At 41.9% G+C, this 16582-nt stretch overlaps 1 protein-coding gene across 2 annotated transcripts in view; it reads left to right on the top strand.

The window, feature by feature from the left end:
- Window positions 1–16582, top strand: part of CDH4 (cadherin 4) — a 423802-nt gene that overhangs the window by 234378 nt on the left and 172842 nt on the right. For both annotated transcript variants that reach the window (XM_068207967.1, XM_068207968.1), the window contains one exon: window positions 16352–16575. In XM_068207967.1, coding sequence (XP_068064068.1) covers window positions 16352–16575 — 224 coding nt within the window. The remainder of the gene's footprint in view (window positions 1–16351; window positions 16576–16582) is intronic.

Raw genomic sequence — 16582 nt, 5'->3', positions numbered from 1 at the left:
GGGATGAGAGGCTGGAGAGGGCACAAGCACTTTCCGTGGCTGTTCTGTGGGGTGCTGTGTAGTAGGTGAATAAAATTCATTAATCCTTTGGTTGATTTCCTACCATGTCTGAGGTACTTGGCACCGCTCATTTTGAATCTCCCTTTCAAATCAAAACAGGAGTGTTTTTCCTGTGCCCAGAAATGGAGAGGTGATTTTTGGAAAGGAACTAAACTATTGCTGAAGGAATGGCTGCCTCTGCTGAGTTTCAGGTGTGAATTAGTTTTTGTGGAAATACTGTCTAGAAAGCCAGTCTGGCTGGTGGATGTCAATCTGGATTTGGAAAACACCCCCATATGGTGAACAGAGGCTGTTAATTGTTGGTGGGAACTGGAAACTGGATGATGGATATGTGCACCACTGCTCAGTCACTGTGACTTAAATGTAAATGAAATTTAATGTGAAATTATTTGTGATTGACAAGATTAACTCTGGTCTTAAACCAACTAATATGCTGGTGGGAGTGTTGGCTTTTCATTTTTCAGGTTTCCATGGCTGGCTTTTCCAGAAACAAGAGCCTCAGATGTCTCTAGCCTGTACACCAGCTTTCCAGTAAAGATAAATGAACAGTAAACCTCAGGAGAAAGGAGGAGGTGTTTTAGACAGGAAAGCCTGTTCCAGAGGATAAGCTTTCTACCCTAAAAGCTCATGAAGTTTGCATGATAACGGGCAGCTCATGAAGAAAAACCCATTTGGTTCCTGGTAGCAGGGGCTTGGTGTAAGCCATCAATCAGAGCCAAAAAGCAGCGGTGCCACACGGGGACGAGGTGTGGGGAGCGAGCAGCAGAGCCATCCCTCACTGATTCCTCCTGCCCCAGCTGAGCAGAGCTGCACAGGATATTGGTCCCTTTGCTCCTTAAGCATCCAGAAATAACAGGGTAGGGAGGGAATATAATATCCCCCTCCACAGGGGCGTTGTGTGGCACAGATACCCAAATGGCTGCCTAAGCACAGTGTTTTAAACAAGACAGCCTGTAATTTTCACTCTGAAGCTGCTTCTTGCTTGGATCTTGCCCACATGGCTGCATTGCTCCCCTGTACCTTTCCCTTTCACAGCTTCAGTCCCTTTGGTGCTGGAGGAGAGGGGTGGTTCTCAAGCCAAGGGAGCTGCAGGTGGGTGCCAGGCAGTTGTCCTGGCCACAGAGGGACCATGTCAGCACTGTGCCCATCCCAGCCTCCATCCCTGGGCACTGCTGGAGGCTCCTGGGCACAGCCAGGACCTCATCTTCACCACATGGGATCAATGTCCACGGTGTACTGAGAGGTGCATCCAAAGGGAGTCCTGCAGAGACAAAGGACTTGCCTGTGCCAGGCAGGTTCAACAAAAAAGATTTGCTCTTTTCTGTTTGATTTTTATAGACATTCAGGAAAATGTTAGTGACAGATACAGGTCAGGATTGGTGTGGCTGGTTGGGGTTTAGTGGATCTCAATGTCTGTCCCCTCTTCTGATTGTGAGGTGGGTTGAGAGTGGCTGGTAAAGTTTTGATGGCATTTTATTTTTTATGGAGTAGTAACGTTGTTGTATTGGAGCTGCAGAGGATTCCTTGTGGGTAGTTTCTCTTTTCTTTGCTGGCTTTTCCTGTTACTTTTTCTATTTGACCAATGGTCTGGGCGAGCTATTCATGCTTTTTGCTTTAAAGGTCAGAAACTGTATGAATTATGGACTGAATAGTACTTTTTTGTTTCTTACTTCAACTTTTTACAAGTTTTCTGTTGAGAAAAGGAAGTAGATGGTTAATTTTAGCAGACATTTGGGGGATTGGAAGCTTTGGTTTTGATTAATTCAGGTATAGCACCAGTACATAGACATGAAATTGCTGCTTGATGTACCATTTATTGCCACTGCCCACATGGAACAAGGGGAAAATTTAGGACAATTTCATATTTACAGGACAGTTTCAGGAAACCTGTGCCAGTCTCCATCATATAATCTGTTACGAGGTCAGTTCACTGATAATATTGTAGACATTAAAGGCAAAAAAGAAGAAAAATCTCCTTTGTAGGCTGAGTCAATAATATGAGCCATCCCTATAAATGAGTATTTTAATTGGTTTATCAGAATTTATTCATGCAAGTAAATTTTGTAGAATATCCTGCTTTTTATATAAAGGGAATCTTTTTTTGTTCTTTGGATGGTTGCTGGTTGTTTTTTTCTTCCTTATCACATTGTAGAAAAGTAATGTGATTACTGAACAACTTGAATTAATTGGAAAAACCTGAGATAAACAAGTGCCCATTCTCCCTCAACTTTGCATATTAGCTTAATTTGAGACCTGATCCAGGATGAATAATTAAATACTAAAAATTAAAACTTGTGTTCATAGCACTGCAGGAGAAATGAGTGCATACTTGTTCTGTGCCAAGACTTATTTTAGTATTTAGAATAAACCTGAGGGTGTAATTTCATCATGTTCCTAACAAAGTGTTTACACTGAGCTAGACATCACTGACAGTGGTAGCTGACAGTCCTTACTGGGGCCTGCTCTGGAAAAAACTGCAAATGTGTGAGTGCAAAGTGTTGAAGTGCTGCTCCCTGTGTTGGAAAAGGACACAAGAAGCAGTGCTGTGTCCTCGTGGGGTTGGTGCTCTTCACATCTGCACAGGATCAAGATCACCTCATTCTAATCCCACTGCTCTGAGCAGAGACACCTCCCAGCTTGCTCAAAAAACCCTGTCCAACCCAGCCCTGATACCTGTGTAGTTCATAAAAGAAGTGGGGATTGAGGTTTGGTAGGACTTCCTGTGATACCATTCATCGCTTTTGTTTAACCTTTCAAAGACACCAACGAGTCGATGTTTCTTTTTCAACCGATCAATCAGTAAATAAAAAATAAAATTGCAGGCCTCATAACTGACTTTTATCTCTTCAAATGGCCTGACTTTTTGTTTTCAGCTTGAAGCTCTCACAGTTGAGCTGGTGTGAAAGGGGAGCAGACGGCCCGATGACTGGCAGCTCTGAGATCACTTCCATGGAATATGGTATTTTTTAATCATGTTTTCCCTAGCAGTCGCCTCAGAATGATAAGTAGTGGATGTCAGTGAGGATTTGGAAGAAAATAAAGTATCTGTTTGCATGCAAAACTTTTTAATTAAAAAACAGATATGGAGCCAAGGTATTTCTTGCATTCCTGTCGCTCTACCTGGAGGGTTGGTTGGTCTGCAGACAGTTCAGCACACGAGTCGTGCTCCGTGCTAACACTGGGGGAGGGAAAACGCAGCTATTGGCCCTTTTTACTTTCTAATTTCAGCAGTTCAGACATCTGGGGCAATTTCTCATGGTATTCCCAAACCTCCTGTACCGTGAGTAGGACAGGATTCTGCCTAAATGCCTAAATGGGCCTGAGCTGCCCAGTGGGTGTGTTGGACTGGCAGAGATGAGATCTGCTGGTCCTCCTGGAGAGTCTCTGTAGGACCACTAAACATTTTCAGAAGCCTCAGTCATTCAACAGAAAAATTAGGACTTTTCCAGAAATAGTTTCCAGCCTTTTTGTAAGTTGGGGAGAAAAGTTGGTTGGGTTCGTCACATCCTTTTTTTATTTTTTATTTTTTACAGAATTAATTTTGATTGGTGATGTGGAGGCAGATAAATTTGAGGTTTGCAAGTGGTATTTATTTATTTGTTTATTGCACTCTGTGTTGTGGTGGTTGTTGTTCAAGCGTAGGAATTTAAAAAGTCATTTCTGAATCAACTCATTCCCAGAAAGATCAAGAATATTATGAGGGGGAAAAAAATAAAAAAAACACCAGAAAATTTAGCCCAGAAAAGTCTGAGTATGATGGCTTTGAACAATTGCATTCCTGACTGTTACCCAGGGGAGGAACAGTGTTTTATTCTTCAGGTGCAGTATGGATTTGTCCCATCTGCTGTGGAAGTGCCACCCCATGGAGGTGCTTTAAAATGAGGACACCTGGCCACTGGAACTGGTTCAACATCCCCAAGGAACCCCTGGGGATAGTGAGAGGGGTGCAGTAATGAGGGATTTTTACCTGTCACCACACTGGTTTGCATTAAAAGCAGCAGTCAGTTTTATACTCTTATGTTCTTTAGGAGTTTATTGTTATAAAAAGAAACTTTTTAATCTTATACTGTTCATGAAATCAGGTGCAGGCTTGCCTGCTAATCAGTGGTTTCAGTGGTGCTTTTACTTCATCTAAAAATTCATTATAGGGATTACTTTAATAAAGGCCATATGCATATTTTAAGTATGTTTTTGTACTATTTTTAGAAAGAGCTTTCAGTTTGTTGTTAATAGTGTAGAAAAATATCTCAGTGGATAAAACAAATACAAATATAATAGTTACAAGATCTACTCATAATTAAAACCCAAGGGGAGTGAAGACAAGCAATAAATCAGTGTTTGTATGAACCAGATGTTGTCTGTTTGGGGCAGTGGGTGAGGCTGAGACTTTGTGGACAGTAAAATCTGCTTTTCCAGCAGAAGCTGTTTGCCTTTGTGTCTTGTGCCAGAACTTGGACACTTCTGTCATTTGCTGCTCTCCGGGCCTGAAGGAGGTCTCGGTTCAGCTATCTGCATCTGAATAGTTTATGGAGCTTGAGTGTTTTAGAAGGTTTAAAATGGAGAAAGAAAGAGTTTTTAAGAGGGAATCCACGCAGGTAGCAGGATGCTGCTGAAGGATCACATCCTGCATCAAAGCAGCATGTGTGTTGTAAGCATTTTGCAAAACCAAATATGTTTTAAAAGCAAAATGGAAAAAAAAATCTGATATATCCAGGCTGATGCTATGTGCTCTCAGGAGCAATTTGATCATAACCCTCTTTATATCCGTCTCTTCCGCTGCTGAAGTTCCCTACCTTAAAATGAATTTGTTCTGAGACTACTCACTGGGGGAATCTAAACCAGTCTTTGCTATCAGTGACACGTGTTTAATGACATTTTACTGCTTGTCTTACCCAGCTCATCTGTGGAATCCTACTGCTAATTGTATTATTATTATTATTATTATTATTGTTGTTGTTGTTGTTGTTATTTTGGTTGTTATTTGCTGCCCCTGCAGCCCTGTGGGAGAAGTGGCACTGGCACTGCTGGTGCTGGAGCTGGGCTCGTACTGGGTGCATCCTGACCCATCCTTCCCACATCAGCTCCCAACTCACCATTCATTTCCCAAATCTGGGAGGAATGGGTGGGCTCAGCCCGACCGCCGGCTCTGCACACGGGCTGCTGCCCATAGGTGGTAAAATGTAAATTTTTATTGCAGCAAGACAATATTTTCCTTTTGGATTCTGGGTTTTGTGTGCTTTTGGAAAGCATTTGGCAGCCACAGCAAGTATGTTTACAAAAAGAGCAGAACTGGTAAAGTTCAGGTTCGTGTTTGGATTCAGCCCCAGCAAACTGAAGCTGAAGCTGTGCCAGACGTTTGAAGCTGCCAGACGACAGTTCATCTCAAACAGAAAGCTGAAGAGGGGGAAAGAAATTTGTCAAATGTATTCCATGTGGAATTTCAGGCAATTTAATTTGATTCACTACACTCTGAAATGTCTTGGACTTCCCTATTGTTTCTTTACTTTAACACTAAATTTGATACCTTCTGGGATCTTCAGTGCTTTGTGCTGCATTTGTCAGTTCTCTAATTTACTGGCTTCAGTCTCTCTGTTTTAATTGAAGGGACTGAGCCCTGCAAAAGTGCTCCATGAAATTTAAGGTTGCTAGTTTAATCTTGAAGTTGTTCTTCAGGCGAGGGGACAACCTTTCTTTTGGACACCACTGTAAGTAAGAAGGGCCAGAGGGGATGAATGTAAAAGAGGAAAGAGGAAGTTTCAGTAAACGTCATCCCTGTGGCTCCATTGGTGATGGCAGCAGCAGCCAAGCTCTGTGGCTGTGGGGATGCTGTGGTCAGGCCATGTCCCAGGGTGGCTGCAGAGGCCAGGAGGTTGTGTTTGGGTCAGTGATGGCCACCACCAGACTGCCTGGATCTGTATTTTACTGTGGTTTTGCTTTTCCAGTTAATTTCCTGCTCTGTGGGTGAAGTTCCTGTGGAGTCGGTGTACACTGGAGTCCAGCCCCGGGGCAGGATCCTCTGTCTCTCTGCAGCCTGGCAGCTCTGACACTGGCCAGTGTTTGTTACCCCCACAAGTGCAGTTTGGGCATCAAGGCCACTTGTTCTCCTCCTGCTCCCTCTGATCAAGTGCCAGACACAGAACCCAGAGCCTCCATCTGTAAATAAAACTCACTGAATTTGTCCAAATGTCAAAGCACTTGAGCCCACCAGGAACCAAACAGTGTTTTATTATACATAATAGTAATTTTTCTTGAAACCTGCAGACTTGTGTAGGTTATAGCTGAAGGTAAAGGACTGCTGCTGCTTTTTGTGCAGGCAGAAGAGCAAAGGTGCACAGCAGCTACAAGTTAAATATAGCTACCCTGCCTTGACTCTTCCAGGTAACAAAGTCTTCCATCTCTAATATTCTTGCCTGAAACATCTTTTCATTTACTGCATTGGGATCTGACTCCCTGGATCAGCGTGCGCTCACACTTGAGCCAGGCTGAGGAAGATGAGAACACTCAACCCCAAAGTTGTCAGTGTTTACACACAAGTCAAGTCCATAAGGAGTTCGGTGTCTTTACTGATGTGTCTGATTTCTTTTCCCCTGACATGTGCAGCCTCTGTTTCTAGGTGCTGAGAGTTTGTTTGTTTGAAGAGTGTGAGGAGAGAGAAGCCTGAGGCTGTATGACACAGCTGCAGTTGGAGCATCTCTTTCAACTTCTTTTCCTAGGCTGCAAATGGCCTCTGTTCACTCTGTTTCTTTCCTCACTAAAAATCTTCCTGCAGCTCCCGATGTCTTCCTAATACACTTCAGGCTAGTTGAAAAGAGATCTGTGACAGGAAAATCCCCCAAGGCCAGCAGGTCACTGTCGATGGGGCAGGGGGAGCTGGCAGGGATGGCTGTGGCTGTGCAGGAGCTGTGTGTCCTTCCCACTTCCCACCAGTGCTCCCAGGTGTCGGGATGTTCCTGTAGCAGCAGGGCTGGGCTCTCTGCTCTGCCCAGGAGGACTCCAAGCCTCACATGGGGATTGTCTCCAACACAGTCACAGCCCCCCAACAGCTCCTTTCAGAGATGCTCCTGTCCACAGGAGTGATGGGCAAGCAGCTGTTACAACCTAGAGACTGCCCTACCATTGCACAGACTCCACCTTTTATAATTATCACACCAAGCTTCCATAAAACTTGAGTTCTTCCTCAGGAAATGCATAGTGGTGTTTAAAGTCCTTTCCCACATAGGTAGTTTGACAAACATGAGAGTGTTGTGGAGATCATTAGTGCTAAGAGAAAAACCTCCAAATAAAGCACCCTGGGATTTATGTACTCTGTGCTGGTAATAATAATTAGAACATATCCTACTGCAGGTAACTCCCACAACTTGCACTTTGCTCTGAAGCTGGGAAACTCATTGATTAATCCATGGGGTCAATCAGTCCATCTTGTTTCGAGAGTTAATCTCTGGTGTGCACCAGGACCAAGAGTGAAACAGGTTTATTTACTGCTGCTTAATCAGAGAACCCAAACTCTCCTGTAGAGTGGTGAGAGGTTTGTTTCTACTTAGCCTTTAATTGCAAAATGATCTCATTAGTGCCATAGTGAATCTCAGTACCATCCTATAGATGTGTGGAATTTAAAGAGCAAAGAAAAAAAATGGTTGCCTGCAAAAACTCAGCATCTGCCACAAAGTGTGGTGTAGTTGGTATTGGCAGGATTACCCAAACCAGGCTTCTCTTTATTAGCCTTTTAATCTAGAGCTGGAACATAAGCTGCACATCCCAGTGGCTGTCTACATTGCTGTTAAAAACAGGGCAGGACTGACATGCTGAAACTGCTAGGAAAGGTTTTTATCCAAAGATAAAGACTCTGAGAACATGGAAACCAACAGCAGAGTCACTGTGGTGTTTACCAAAGAAAAGGGCAATCCTCCAAGTTAACCCAGCAGAGAACTTCAGACCCTGTAAGTGTCCTTCTTACCTCTGTCATCAGGCCCTGGCTCATGTATTAATTAACCATTCCTGAGATGCCTCAGTAAGGGAGAGTGAGTGGATCTCAAATAGGCAGTGAAATCCCAAAAAAAGCAATCCTTGCCAAAGCAGGTGCTGGAAACCAGGAGGTGAGGTTGCATACTCACAGTAAAGCTCTGAGCATGAAAATAAGGAAAGCAGTGAAAAAGGTCTTTAACATGAGCACCAATAGATGCGGGTTCATGCTTCTGTGTAGAAGAAAATGCTTGAATGTGAGTCCGCATCCTGCAAATCCAATTCAAACTCGCTGCCCTTTGAAATCCGGGTAGTATCTCTGTGATTTTTTGGCAGGAATCTACTGGATAAAACATCGAAAATCGGAGATCAAAAGACTCCTCTTAATGCTAACTACCAGAAAGAGAATAGAAGGGAATATTCCCTTTACTAATACTTGTTTCTAATCAGATAAAAATAAGTGACAGTGTAGGAAGAATCCCTCTACTAACTGCCAGAACATGTCGATTTATCAAATTTTTCTACCATTGCTCTTTTTTTGAGCTCGCCTCGGAGCTGACAGTGTATGTTTTACAGTGCAGCAAGGTAGATTGATTGATCCTAAATAGAAAAGCCTTTGGGGTCTCGAGCTGATGTTTTAGCTTCAGGAAAAAACTGAGTAAAGCATGTTAATGTAGAGAAAGGAGCCTGGCTTAATTGGACCAACTCCTGGCTTGCTGAAAATTAATGGCTGGCTGGCTGTTGCCACAGTGATTCATCTTTTCTATCATGTTCTATAGTCCTTCTCTCCAGGGGTCTGTACTCCCCTCCAATTCCAAACCAAAAGTGAAATATACTTCTTCATTTTTTTCTTCCTTAAAAACATGTATTTCAGTTGAATTGGCTTCCAGTAAATGAAAAATGGCACAGGTGGGAATGTGAAGGAGGCACTCAGTGTCTGGGATTTAGATTTTTGTTTTGTTTGAATGGGATTTAGATTTTTTTAATGTACCCTTAACTCCTCATTGCTTCTGGTGACTGCACACGTGACAGAATGACTTTTTAAAGGATCCTGATTTGTCTGTTGAATTGTATTGTTCCTTTTCTGTTTCTCTAGCCATGGAAACAAAAATTCTGCGTAAGCAAGAGCTGATAAAAGTGAATATAAAGCTGGAAAAGGTGTTGAAAGCATTTAGGTAGCTCTGAGGTAGCATTTAGGTAGGAAATGAAAAGATGACTTTTCCATGTAGTTCCATCAAGCCCACAGAAGTATCTTGTATTTTTAAAATACATGACTGGTACACAAAAAAGCCTTGCCATTTTCTCCATAAAACCTACAGTCCTGGCTTTGTGGAAGCAAAACAGCTGCAGATGACAATGAGGTAGTCAGGAATTCAGTGGTGTGTGCCTAAAACCCACATGGATAATCTGATCATGGAGGGGGTTAAGCTTTGGAACTTAAAGAGGGCAAACTCAAAATATGCCTTTAAACATAAAATACTTCTGAGTCCCTTTTGAAATCTATCTTGAGTTTCTGCTGGAGGCAGATTGCTGCTCGTTTGCTGATTCCAAGGTGTCACCAGTCGAGTGGCATGTGGAGTCATTTCCAACAGGCATGAAATAGGTTGGGAATGTCATGAATGTTGTATTATTGCATAGTCTGAATGGGAGGATTCGCTGTAACTGAAGATTACAAGAAGATAAATAAAGAAAATTTTGTTTAACATAATTACATATGGTAAATTGTTATGGTAATTTACTATTATTCCAGTAAGGCAAATATTAGCAGTCATAGCTCAGAGATCATAAATAATGCACTGGAAAATTGGATGTAATGTTTCACATTGACCTGAAGTTTGAGAAATGGATAGAATTGCAGCAGATTTCTGTGCTATTAATTGCAAGAAGATAACATTAAGAACATGCTAAATCATGCTAAATGTTTTCAGCAGATGATAGACTGTGGGATAGTTCATTAATTCTCCAAAACTCATTCATTATATTTGTTTTTTACTCCAAGAACACTTAATGAATAATCAATGCTTTGTGAAGCTGAGGATGTGAGAATACATATTTTTATATACATTCATATACCAACCAAGATCCATCCATTTATTTCCTACAGATTTTTGTATCAAAGCATTTTTTTAAACTGTATACTCTAAAACTCAATCACTAGGGATGTGTTTATTAGTCTTTGAAACAGCTGTTTGAATTGCTGTTTTTACCTTTTACCAGAAGAGTTTGGCTCTCCCACAGTGCTATAAATATTAAATAAAGACACTAAGAGTTTATTAGTGTGGTATCCTTTATGGAGACATGGTGGAAAATGTAACCTATAAAATTAGTAATGAGAATATAAAAATTACACATTGTCTCCATCAGGTTTTACAGCCATCATTTTTTTCCTATTTATGTGTTGTTTTTCTTGTAGAGAAGGGCCTGAGCATTTATTGAAGTGCATGAAGCAAATCTGGCTGTGTATTGTATGATAGTGTGGGATTTACTGTAAGCAGGAGTGGGATAGACACAGGAGTCCAGGCTTAGATGTGGCATTGTGTGTAGGTGTGATGACTCAAGTCAGTTTTAGTTTCCACAAAACACTGAAACACCATCTCTGAGTTGTTCCATAGTGGTTAAAACACCTGTGGTACCTGGATACATCCATCCTTTTAATACAGAGAAACAAAATAGGACAAGACAGGGTGAGAGGGAGCGGACTCAAGTTGCGCCAGGGGAGGGTTAGGTTAGATATGAGAAGAAATTTCTTCATTGAAAGGGTTGTCAAGCAGTAGAACAGGCTGCCCAGGGAAGTGAGGGAATCACCATCCCTGGAAGTGCTCAAATAACATGTCGATGTGGCACTTGGTGACATGGTTTAAGGGTGGACCTGACAGGGTTGGGTTAAGGGCTGGACTCTGTCATCATAGAGGTCTCTTCCAACCTTCATGACTCTGTAATTCTATTAAAATCCTCTTGCCTTCATTTCAGCATTTGCCTTTTGTAGACAAGATATTTCAGTCACAGAGTAATTCCACCGTGTATTTACATGTTCTCATGGGACTCCTTTTCACACAACAATTGCAATAATTTGTGTGACATCCCCTAAGTTTTTCACCCTGCACTAATTTGGAAATGCCCAGTAGTTTGTAGGGAGAAGGATCTGCCTCTCTTTGCTTTTTGAAAGTCCATCTTTCTAATTTTTCTGTCTTGTTCACTTGTATCTGGGCAATGGAGGCAGTTTCCTGGCAGTTTGAATTCCAGGACTCAGATCCCAGCTTTGCTCCGGGTTTCCATCGTGGCCATGGGGAATTCACTCAGCTGCAGTTGGTTCCCACTGCTGTAAAACACTTCTCTCGCAGACTCACAGAGGGATTGCACAAACATAAAGAAGGATGCCTCGAAAATGTGGCCATGTAAAATTTTATGCTGCATACTTACTTTGCCAAATAAATGCAGCTTCCCAACAAGGCACAGCACGCCCTGCTTCACATTAGCACTTAATGGAGAAATCACTTTGTGAGGCTGTAATATGCCCGTGGATTTTTGTGGTTAACTGAATGGTTTCATGCCTGCTCTTAGGCAGCAGGAGCCTCTCCAAACAGGACATGTTTGGGATTTTTTAATTTCTGGTGTGGTGACACACAGGGAATGCTGGCCAGGATTGAACCCTGTGCAGAAGCCAGAGGAGATAGATGAGTGCAGACATTTGGGAGCATCAGGCCAGAAGTGCCAGGGTAGGAATTCAAGTGATTTGCTCATGATCACAGAGGAGGGACATTTCTGTGCATGGTGAGGACTCTGCAGGTTACCCAGACATCTGAAAATCCCAAAGGTTGCAGTTAAGCCATCCTCACCTTAATGATGTTCACAGAAGGGCTGAGGGGTGGATTTGGCAGCTTAGATTTATCACCGTGCACTGGGTGTAAGGGAGCTGGTCAAGAGACACAACTTGAAAAGCAGATGGATCCTGCTGGAAATAGTGCTGTGTGTTTGCTGCTTAAAGTTCATCAGGAAAGAAACATCTTTTGCAGAGATAATCCTCAAAACCATGGTGAAAAATAGAGTCCTGAAGGGACCCATATCCTGAACTGTGGGATGATGTCCTGCCAGGGGGTTTATCCTAATAAACGAGTATTATCCCTCCTGCTCTTCCAGCCCTATGCTGCTTGCCAGAGGGGGCACTTTTTAATAGACTAGGAGAAGTCAAAGGAAAATCCAGAAGGATAAGGCTAAAAGCGAATTCTTTGGTTTATACCATTTATAGTCCTATTAAATTCAGTATTTCTCTCAGACATTTGGGGGGCAAGAAGTTCAGTGTATTCGTACATCTTTCAAGATCCTGACTTGATCATTTGACTCTGTCCAGCCAGCTTAACAAGCTAAATAATAAAAGGGAACAATGCAAAACTTGTTGAATTTTTTTTTTACCCTGTGTCTTTTTTGAAGTAAAATGCCATTTTTTTTCTCAGATGCCCAGCAGTTTGCTGCAGATTCCTGCAGCTTCTCTGCCCATCACTCAGTACCTGTTCCAGCTTATCAAATTGTTGTACTTCCTCCTTTCATAGAGAAGCAATTAAAAATGATGAGGGTAAAGGGTTAAACCTAAAAGCTTGCTAATGAGGGTGCCTTCTTGGTTTTCCTTTCATCAGGTATTAGATGTTGTTTTCAGCATAAGCTTTCGATAAGCTTCACTGAACATTTTTCCAGCGTATTTTTTAAAACGTTGGGGTATTTTTACCATCCTGTAAAAATGATAGATGTGTGACTCTGCTGTTTATCCAAAATCCTAATTACTGATGCTGCAGCTTTTGAATGTTAAATTTGTGCAGTGTTCTTTAGGCTTCAGGCTGGTCAAAGAAAGATTGATTTGTGTGCACAGAGAGTTTTAAGACTAGTAAATCCAGCCAACATTTGTTTATTTATTTTTTGCATTATTTGAAAGTCAAGAGTTGCATCAGCTGCAAATTATGTAGACTTAGAAATTTCTAAGGGAGGAAAAGGAGGAAAAAAAGCAAAACTTGTCTGCCACTGAATGAAATTTTAATTTCTTTCTCCACAAGAGCAAAGAGTAGGGGTAAGAGGTAGAATTTGAAAATATGGATGAGATTTCCTTTCCTTGAGCTATGCTGTTTATTACAGAACAATAGCTTTATTTTTTTCCTAAGCCTGTACACGTATATTTGGGTAAAGTATTTTATATATAAATATATATAAATGAGGTTTATAGATATTTTGAATCTTTGTGTATATGTATATACATATATACATATATACATATATGTATATGTACATATATGTACATAATATATATGCATATATTATGTACATATATGTATACATATAATACATATGCATATAATACATATACAATAATAATAATACATATATTATATACATGTACATAATATATACATATTTATATACATATAAAGCTGTGCAGCTCAGCAGTCTTGTAGCATCCCAAGGACTCATTTTCAAAGGGCAACAAAGAGGATGATTTAGGATTTCTAATCACAGAATCATTTGGGTTAGAAAACATCTCCAAGATCATTGGGTCCAACTGTTCACCCATCACTGCCAAGCCCAGCACTGAGCTGCGCCCTTCCCTGTGATGGAAGTGGGAGCAGCTCAGCTCTCCTGCATTTCCAGTGTGTTTCCTGGGCTGTGTATGAACAGTGCCTGGAGCCAGAGCAGCTGCTGTGCCTGACAGAGCCAAGCAGGGTCATCCCTGTGGGGCTGGAATCTCCGGCAGAGCTGCCCAGGTGAGCCAGGGCCATTGCTGCTGTGCAGAGTGACTGAAAACGGTGGAATCTTTGTGTCCTTGAAGCCTTTCTTGCAGTTCCTAAAGGCTCTTAGGAGAGGAGCTGGCTGTGCTAATCCCTTGCTGAGCATTCACCTAGCTGTGCTACCTGAGAGGAGCAATGTGGGACAGAGAAGGTACTTGTTTAAAAAAAAAAGGAAAAAAATCAGACTATTTCTCTCAGGATTTTCTCCGTCTCTAGTCAAGTTTGTTTTAAACTAATGGAAGTAATTAGCAAGTCACAGAGGGACTTTGTCTACGAGGTAGCCTTTTTTAGATAATGGAGCATAAAAGTCGACACGGTGACATATGACACCAGAGCAGCGTCTTGGAGCCACGAGCTGGGTCTTAAGCAGATGTTTAAGTACTTTGAATACTGAAATCACTACATACACATATAGAAAGCTTTTTTTTTTTTTTTCTCAAACTACTGTAGGGCTTTCTTTTAATCTCAATAAAATCAAAGTAAGCTCTGAAATGTTTTTTAATGTGCAGTCATTATCACTCCTTTCTCTCTTCTTTAAATGTCTTTCAGTGAATGACACGTGGGTTCTTGGGGAGTAGGGATGGAACTTGAGTTTTACCTGACCATCACACAACAGAGGGGTGCAATACAGCAGCTGATGTGCCAAGTTCCTAACAGTGACCATGGTGTTTAGCTGAAAATAAATAACATTTAAAAGTGAAGATGCACTTGGTATGTTCACACGTATTTATTGTAGCCGTGAATGCAGGGGAGATTTGCACAAATTCCAGAGTGATGAAGGCGATCTCCCAGCAGGGTGGTCCCAGAGGCCCAGGGTATCTCCCCTCACAGGTCTCTGAGATTTTCCTAGTTCTTGTAGGTGCCAGTAAACCATCTGTTTGCTTACTCTCATCCAGGGCTTTCAGGTAGTTTTTATGAACTAGATAACTTTATCCATCTTATTTTTTATAAATCAATGTGCGACATTCACTGTTTGTGCCCAGCAGTTGCTGCAGCATGTGGAAACACTTCCCACCACGTACATAAAAATGTACCAGAGTGGTCTAAATAAATACACAGAACAGAAAGCCTTTGTAGATGTACAGTTACCACATGATCACAGCACCCCAGTTATTGAGGGGTGTACTTTGGTGAAGGAGGGGAAGGATTTTCTCCTCCTCTACCGCAATCTGCTCCTCATTTCTCCATACTTTGATGCACCCGGGGGCTTTGACAACCAGATGTGTTGAGCCATTTCCTGGCTGCTTTTTTCTTTCACCTGTGCCATGGTTGTTTTTTTTTTTTTTTTTTTTTTTTTAATTTAAATCCCAATTAGTCCTTGATTCAGCTCAGAGCAGCACTGCAGAGCTGTGGTTGGTACGGGGGGAAAGGGACAGCTGGGCTACAACTGTCCCAGAAGCTTCTCTCACCCGGAGTGCCCTGCATCCCTTCTCCCACCACAGCCACTCTGGGTCGATCCATCTGACCCAGCCCTTCTTTTGCAGGAATTAAGTGTCTACTGAAGCCCACCAGAGCTGGCCCAGCAGGTTGTCCTCATCTTGAGGCAGGCTGGATCATCTCAGCATGAGAACCTGTCTAGTGATCCGAGCTGGAGCGCTGTGCATCCGTTCTCAGTCACTTGAGATGTTTTTACGGGTACAATATGTTTTCCTTCACCACATGTGTGTTCCACCCCGTGGATTACTGAAATGGCAGAAAGTGTTTTGTTTCCTGTGTTATTAGCTGCAGGTTCAATTTCTATCAGATTTGTCAATTCTGTCATATAATAGGGTGAAGGTTTTTTCTGGTCTAATATATGTGACATGTTTCATAATGCCAATAAAAATAGTTTTCAAACTAGACTGTGAAAGACTTTGACCAAAAAAAAAGGCGAAAATAGAAATATCAGCAACTGGGGAGCTTTGATCTGACAAAGTAGGCTTTCAAATGACATGTTATGGTTTATGAAGCACGGTTTTACAGTTACTTTTTGCAGTAGCTGTAACGTGTGAGGGTTTGGCCAAGGTGGGAATGCAGCTCAGGATGGGGAGGTCCAGTTCCAGCAGCAGATGCATGTTCCAGAATGGTTTCAACTTTTATTTCCGTGTTAAATTTTTTTTTGTTGTTTTTATATTTCTGATAATGGAATTGTTATGGGCTTTTGAATTTCAGTTAAGAATGTGCAAATAGGCTATTTGGTAAGTAGGTTATTGAAGGGTTAGGGAAATGGAGAACATTTCCTGAAAAAAAATACCCACAGCGTGGGTAATAGACTCCAGTTGAATTTAAAAGATAATGGCGACAAGGGAGAAATCCACTTGTACAAATGGGGAACAGCTGTGTTTGAGATCTAATGAAACTGTATCAAATACTTTAAAAATGGCTTACAACTTCTTCCCTGGGGAACAGAGATAAAGCACAAGAGCACTCCTGAAAGGTCGAAGAAACAGTTAAATCATTTCCTTGATGGTTATTAGAGATATAGAAGACATCAGTGAAAATTAAATGTCTGAAACTTGTATTTGATTGCTTTCCTTATCACGCCAATCTCACACATTTCTCCCATCTCTTCCTCTCTGTTCTAGTAAAATTTAATAACTGTGCCGGTAACAAGGGCGTGCGGTACGAAACCAACAGCCTGGACTTCAAGGTGAGGGCGGACGGGACCCTGTACGCCGCCCACCACCTGCAGGTGCCCTCCAAGCAGCTGATCCTGGTGGTGACTGCCTGGGACCCCCAGACCCTGGGCAGATGGGAGGCCATGGTCAGGTTTCTGGTGGCAGAGAAGTCCCAGCACAATGGACACAAGGTAAGAG

The sequence above is a fragment of the Anomalospiza imberbis genome, chromosome 17 (genome assembly GCF_031753505.1).
Source record: "Anomalospiza imberbis isolate Cuckoo-Finch-1a 21T00152 chromosome 17, ASM3175350v1, whole genome shotgun sequence".
Lineage (NCBI taxonomy): Eukaryota > Metazoa > Chordata > Aves > Passeriformes > Viduidae > Anomalospiza > Anomalospiza imberbis.
Note: the sequence above shows the minus strand (reverse complement) of the source record. Positions and strands in the feature narration are given on the sequence as shown.